Source organism: Mytilus edulis, unplaced genomic scaffold, assembly GCF_963676685.1.
Source record: "Mytilus edulis unplaced genomic scaffold, xbMytEdul2.2 SCAFFOLD_483, whole genome shotgun sequence".
Taxonomy (NCBI): Eukaryota; Metazoa; Mollusca; class Bivalvia; order Mytilida; family Mytilidae; genus Mytilus; species Mytilus edulis.
The window spans coordinates 16,601-24,278 of record NW_027269252.1 but is presented as its reverse complement, the minus strand read 5'-3'; the positions used below and the strand labels follow the sequence as shown (position 1 = coordinate 24,278).

Genomic DNA, 7,678 nt, shown 5'->3' with positions numbered 1-7,678 from the left:
TTCCATCCTTGCAGAGTGAACAAATTCTCTGTTCTAACGACGTTTTAGTATATCTACCAACTTTTATCAGTAATTTGCCATTACTCTAATTTTTACCATTTATGAAATGTCACTTTTGTTAAGGTATAGTAGAAGATATTATCTTTCTAATTCGAAATAATTTTTAACTTTACAATACGTTCATAGTTTTTTACCATGACTCTTTATTTTAATCACAAAAAATCTTTTTTCCAGAGTTCTATGAAACTTCTAATGTTTATTTCAAAAGTGAATAACAGTCATTTTGTATTCGCCATGGTACTTAGATTTTTCCAAACACGTTAAAAACCACTTTTAACTAATAATACTTTTCATAATGGAAATCGATCTTTCTGAAAGATGCCGTTTGCATACAAAAATAAGGAGATATGGTATGATCGCCAACGGGACAACTTTCAAATTAAGTGGATGTGAGTAATGATAGGCAAGTTATTCTGTCACTCTGTGTTGTATAAGCTGATCAGATAAGAGCAATTTAAATGTAGTTAACATTAAAAATATTACATGTCTCGTGACCGAGTAATTCAAGTTTGGTGCATGTATAATTATATTGTAAAAAGTGTATATATATCTTGATATAAGCTGTACTCAAATTACAATTGGAATAAAGTATTACTATTAATAGGAACAACTCTTTGTCACATGGAAAAATGAAAATATTTACACAAATAGCCAAGATGGTAGAAGTCTTTATTTTTTATAAGGAGTTTGAGACAAAAATTTGTACAATTTACGCAAATACACAACATTAAACATTTGGAATGCATGTTATATTCAAAGGGATCAAGATTATGTACAAACAAGATTTGTATACAAATCCTTGGTATACGTCTGAAATCGTAAAATCTTATCTATCGTAAACAAGAAAAATGTCTCCGGAAAAATATCATGATTATTCCGTATATGTTTCCTTCATCTTCAAAAAATATATTTTTAACCTTGACCGCAAACAAAAACAATAGCAAAGTATTTTTGAGAATCAGTTCTTCAGCCTCTTGCACTAAATATATAAAATTGTTGGCTCTAAAGATTCATAGTGTGCTTCCTAACTAAACCTGTGATTTACATGTTTCTGACTGAATGAGAAAATGAAACCGCATAACTCCACCAAAGGCAAGCATCATGTTCAAAGACAAAGGTAAAAGTAACAGCTGACTTGAACGTGAACATTAGCATGATGAGAAATGAGACGCAAATTTAGTTTAAAATGTTGCGTATCATGTCTTCTTGCCATTTTTTCATTTTCGTTTTTCTTTCTTATTTATTCAACGATTAATAACATTGACAGCTATCCACCCGAACAGAATAGACAGCATTTTATTCCAAGGAAATCTCCATTTGTAAAAGTAGCACAGAAAGGTACCAACTATGATAATTCAGAATGTCATGACCTGAAAGATGAACATAATGAGAAAGTGGAACTACATTATGACATTTCTACTTTGAATATGCTGGGTTTCATTGAAACACCTGAAGATCAAATTATTAGAGATGACGGTAAGTTTTTATAAATCATGCACATTTACAATCACTATAAGTTGATATTTATAATGAGTAGTATTTGTAGTCAGCTTAATTAACAATGATAAGAATAAAAACAAATAATCGAAAAAAAATAAAAAAATAAAAGATTATATATATATTTCTTTTATTTGTATTCCAATTATGGACACCCCCCCCCCCCCCCCTAAATTGAAATATAGATTAAAGAAAGGAAAAAGTTGAGCCTGCCATATTGCCATATCTTCCATAAGACATATCTTTCCTAACTTGTACAGTGTTCCAGCTACATTTTTTTAGGATTTCAAAAGGGCAGGGTGCCAATCCTGAAGAAGGGCATTTAACGCGTGATATGATAATATGTAAAGGGCATGTTTTAATAAAGATATTAATCAAACAATGTATTTATTAAATTGTGCATAAAAAAAATAATAATTCAATAATACATGTACATGTAATTTTCCATAGTTATAATGTAAATATGACGTACAATGTACATGTATGTCTCTTTTAAAAGTGAAAATTGCTGAATTTGCAGTTTCAGTACTCAATTCAATATATATAGACCACTTTCGAGTTCATCCGTCACTGGAAAAAACTCATCAATTATACGCGCCTTTATGACGTCATTTACCAGATAAAGGGGGTTGCCTGTATCCCTGCACTATTTACGTTCATCAAGCGTCTTAGTGATCGTCATTGTGCAGGATAAACAAGAAATAATGGTTGTTCTGTAGGTACTTAATGACAATTCCCTTATGACAGCAATGCTGATTGTCAATTTTGAGAATTCAATTTGCCGAATAATTCGTACAATATAGAATTATAGTTTTCCAACCACTTGCTCAACGTTGGAACGGAAGTGACGACGCCCCTAAACGCACAGGGAAGGAAGGAAGTTTTCTGAAACTTTTAAGCAATGCTAGCTAATTACCACAAACACAGATCAAGTTTGAATTTTAGTGGCATCACTTGCAATGTTCTTGAGTTATGTTGAAAAATTGCTGAATTTGTTATTCTGCACTCATTGCATTTGATGTACAAAATGTACATGTACATTGCACTTAAAGTTTACTTAACTTCAACTGAATGTTCTCAAATTTACATGTATTAATTAATACACAATGCCCTTTCCACCAATCACAGATCAAGTATACAATGTAAGTTTGGGTGGCATCAACTTCGTTGTTCCTGAGTATCCCTTTATAAATGAAATGGCCCTATTTGCTCTTTTTGCACACTCTATTGCTTTAACAGTTCTTGAGTTGTGACTTGTGTCCCTTTATAAATGGAATACATGTAGCCCTATTTTCTGTTTTGCACTCTTTCCCATCACCACATTCTTCTTTTATATCCTGTATTCATCGATATTTAATCCAGTAAGTATTTACCATACATATAGATTATTGTCTTCACAGGTTATAGATCTCATGCATTTAATGTACTAATCAGTGAGCGACTTGGTTACCATAGAGCTTTACCAGACAACAGACATCCAAAGTAAGTAACTTGCATACATGTAGATAAAGACAAATCTTGTGCCTTAGATAAACATAATAAAGGCAAATCCCATGCTTTAGATAAACATGATAAAGACAAATATTATGCCTTAGATAAACATGATAAAGGCAAATCTCATGCCTTAGATAAACATACATTGTAATAAAGGCAAATCTCATGCCTTAGATAAACATGATAAAGGCAAATCCCATGCTTTAGATAAACATGATAAAGGCAAATCTCATGCCTTGTATAAAAATATAATAAAGGCAAACCTCATGCCTTAGATAAACATGATAAAGGCAAATCTCATGCTTTAGATAAGCGTGATAAAGGCAAATATCATACTTTAGATAAACATGATAAATATCATGCTTTAGATATAAACAAAACTCATGCTTTAGATATAAGCAAAACTCATGCTTTAGATATAAGCAAAACTCATGCTTTAGATATTCATGATAAAGGCAAATATTATGCTTTAGATACAGATAAATGTCATACCTATTAATTATATACAATGTAGATACAGGCAAAACTCATGCCTTAGGTGCAGACAAACCACATGTCTTAGATAGTCAGATGATCTCATGTCTTGGATACAGTCAAAATAACCCCTTAGATACTGACAAATATCATGCCTTAATTACAGGCAAAACTCATGCCTAACATGTAGATACAGATAAATATCATGCCTTAGATACAGGCAAAACTCTAGTCCAAATAATTATGACTTCTGGCAAGGCTATTTTAATTTTTTTCTGGGACTCCTTCCAGAAAAAAATTAAAATAGCCTTCCCAGACTTCATAATTATTTGGACTAGCAAAACTCCTGCCTTACATGTAGGTGTAAGCAAATCACATGTCTTAATTACAGGAAAAACTCATGCCTAACATGTAGAGACAGATAAATATCATGTCTTAGATACAGGCAAAACTCATGCCTTAGTTGGAGGCAAATCTTATGTCTTAGATAGTCAAATCTCATGTCTTGGATACAGTCAAATTTATTGCCAAAGTTATAGGGAAAGCTCATTTCTGAAATACAGGCATATCTCATGTCTTAGAAACAAAAAAATCTCATGCCTTAGATATAGACAATTATCATGCCTTAGATACAGGCAAATCTCATGCCTTATACATGAAGATATAAAATGCAAGCAAATCTCATGTCTTAGATACAGTTAAATTCATGCCTTACATGTAGATACAGACAAATCTCATGTCTTAGATACAGGCAAAATTCATGTCTTGGATACAGTCAGATCTAGATCTCATACCTTAGATACAAGCAAATCTCATGTCTTAGCTATAGATACAGGTACATCTAATGTCCTAGATACGGGCAAATCTCATGCCTTGCATGTGAAAGACAATCACAAACTTAGTTACCATAGACGATTACAAGACAACAGATATCCATAGTAACACATGAGTGATAATGATAATAAAACAATTATTGAAAATGAGATACAATTTAGTTGGACATCTGAACAAATGATGCTGTGATTTTAAATACCAAGAAATTAAATACATGGTAGCAGGGATGTCAGATCTTTATTATAATTGATAAGTTCTACATTCAATTGATTATATTTTATAGTTGTCAGAGTAAGATCTACTCAACAAAGCTTCCCAGAGCAAGTGTTATTATATGTTTCTACAATGGTATATTTTATAGTTGTCAGAGTAAGATCTACTCCACAAAGCTTCCCAGAGCAAGTGTTATTATATGTTTCTACAATGGTATATTTTATAGTTGTCAGAGTAAGATCTACTCCACAAAGCTTCCCAGAGCAAGTGTTATTATATGTTTCTACAATGGTATATTTTATAGTTGTCAGAGTAAGATCTACTCCACAAAGCTTCCCAGAGCAAGTGTTATTATATGTTTCTACAATGAAGCCCCTTCAGCATTGCTACGTACAGTCCACAGTGTGCTAGACCGTACACCAGCTTATTTGTTACAAGAGATTTTATTGGTTGATGATAACAGTGACCTTGGTATGTATAATTTTTAGAATGTCATACAGTATGTAACAGTTTTCAGAGATTTCAATAAGATATTTATATTTCTATCATGACTATTGGACCATGATTTCTGTTGTAGTAGTCTCATTCCCTGTATCAATGTCAATTTAATTTTATTGGTGGAATATAACTGTATTCTTGAAGGTTTTTACAAGACCACAAATAGGATGTATTTTTATCAAATTTATTGTTCTATTTTTAAAACTGTTACAGATAGACAAAAAAAAACACAACAACACAATTGATTATCATAGCATGATATATGAATTAGGATATTTGTAAGTAACTTGGCTTCATTGGTAAATCATGTGACCAGGTGACATCTGTCTATTTGTACATTTGTTATTATCCTGATCCGGAGTTATTTCTCGCAATTTGATTGGCTGATATTGTCCTAATAAATTTCAGTATAATTGTTTATCATGTCAATTGGAATTGTCTCCCTTATTTATTACGTCAATTGGAATTATCTCCCTTATATCATTGACCAAATAAAAAAAAATGAGTTGCTTTACAGTGCTAATATTTTTAATTTTTCACAGTTTCAGATTAAATATCTATAATATATTTGATAGATATATTGTCCTAAAATTGAATTTGAATATAATAATATGTAAAATAACAAAATCATGATAGAAATTTATCGCGTCAATAAAATTCTTGTATTAGGATAATTGCATACTGTGTAACTAATAATATCTGACATCTTATTATAGATATATATTTATATGCATCAAGGAGAAAATAAATTTACAAATAATGTCATCAATTGCCAATAATTTCAACTCAAATTTCAGAAATAATTCAAACTGAGACAACCAGAAATGGCCTATTTAGGTAATACTGCAGGTTATGATTGATGTTTAGATACATGTTTGATAGAATCTAATCTACTCTTGGTTTTAAATCCTGCTCATTTTTATTGTAAATTGGTGTAATAACAAAACATTGCCAAAATAATAGCTTTCAGCCATATTAAAACCTTTAATAAATTAATTCAAAATTCAATAAAATTCTATAGCACAAACGGCTGAAATTAAACTTTTAGAAATGCCCTTACTGGTGTAATATAATTGTAGTTGGTCTTATTTTATATACATATAGAATAGAAAATTTATTTAAGTTTCTTTAAAATTTTCCATTTTAGACAACCTGTCATGTCAGATAGAAGCCTATGTGAAAAACAAGTTACATAAAATAAGATACATGAGGACTGCCACAAGACAAGGACTTATCAGGGCAAGGATGTATGGGGCTAATCAGGCAGAAGGGGAGGTAAGTCTAATTGTTAGATACATGAGGACTGCCACAAGACAAGGACTAATCAGGGCAAAGATGTACGGGGCTAATCAGGCAGAAGGGGAGGTAAGTCTTATTGTTAGATACATGAGGACTGCCACAAAACAAGGACTAATCAGGGCAAGGATGTACGGGGCTGATCAGGCAGAAGGGGAGGTAAGTCTTATTGTTAGATACATGAGGACTGCAACAAGACAAGGACTAATCAGGGCAAGGATGTACGGGGCTGATCAGGCAGAAGGGGAGGTAAGTCTTATTGTTAGATACATGAGGACTGCAACAAGACAAGGACTAATCAGGGCAAGGATGTACAGGGCTAATCAGGCAGAAGGGGAGGTAAGTCTAATTGTTAGATACATGAGGACTGCAACAAGACAAGGACTTATCAGGGCAAGGATGTATGGGGCTAATCAGGAAGAAGGGGAGGTAAGTCTAATTGTTAGATACATGAGGACTGCAACAAGACAAGGACTAATCAGGGCAAGGATGTATGGGGCTAATCAGGAAGAAGGGGGGGTAAGTCTTATTGTTAAATACATGAGGACTGCCACAAGACAAGGACTAATCAGGGCAAGGATGTACGGGGCTAATCAGGAAGAAGGGGAGGTAAGTCTAATTGTTAGATACATGAGGACTGCAACAAGACAAGGACTAATCAGGGCAAGGATGTACAGGGCTAATCAGGCAGAAGGGGGGGTAAGTCTAATTGTTAGATACATGAGGACTGCCACAAGACAAAAACTTATCAGGGCAAGGATGTATGGGGCTAATCAGGCAGAAGGGGAGGTAAGTCTTATTGTTAGATACATGAGGACTGCAACAAGACCGGGACTAATCAGGGCAAGGATGTACAGGGCTAATCAGGCAGAAGGGGAGGTAAGTCTAATTGTTAGATACATGAGGACTGCAACAAGACAAGGACTAATCAGGGCAAGGATGTACGGGGCTAATCAGGAAGAAGGGGAGGTAAGTCTTATTTTTAGATACATGAGGACTGCAACAAGACAAGGACTAATCAGGGCAAGGATGTACGTGGCTAATCAGGCAGAAGGGGAGGTAAGTCTACTTGTTAGATACATTAGGACTGCAACAAGACAAGGACTTATCAGGGCAAGGATGTACAGGGCTAATCAGGCAGAAGGGGAGGTAAGTCTAATTGTTAGATACATGAGGACTGCAACAAGACAAGGACTAATCAGGGCAAGGATGTACAGGGCTAATCAGGCAGAAGGGGAGGTAAGTCTAATTGTTAGATACATGAGGACTGCAACAAGACAAGGACTAATCAGGGCAAGGATGTACGGGGCTA

The 7,678-nt window shown here is 33.7% G+C and overlaps 1 protein-coding gene across 1 annotated transcript; it reads left to right on the top strand.

The window, feature by feature from the left end:
- Positions 1-974: 974 nt before the first annotated feature.
- Positions 975-7,139, top strand: LOC139509741 (polypeptide N-acetylgalactosaminyltransferase 11-like). The gene is made up of 5 exons (XM_071296252.1): positions 975-1,536; positions 2,958-3,039; positions 4,877-5,043; positions 6,218-6,345; positions 7,119-7,139. The coding sequence occupies exons 1-5, from the start codon at positions 1,224-1,226 to the stop codon at positions 7,137-7,139; spliced, it is 711 nt and encodes a 236-aa protein (XP_071152353.1). The 5' UTR covers positions 975-1,223.
- Positions 7,140-7,678: the final 539 nt, after the last annotated feature.

Excerpts from the sequence above, each read along its gene's own strand:
- LOC139509741 (XM_071296252.1), top strand. The coding sequence starts at position 1,224 with ATGAGACGCAAATTTAGTTTAAAATGTTGCGTATCATGTCTTCTTGCC. Across the intron at positions 1,537-2,957 it reads TCAAATTATTAGAGATGACG|GTTATAGATCTCATGCATTT; the intron begins GTAAGTTTTTAT and ends TTGTCTTCACAG. Across the intron at positions 3,040-4,876 it reads CCAGACAACAGACATCCAAA|TTGTCAGAGTAAGATCTACT; the intron begins GTAAGTAACTTG and ends TATATTTTATAG.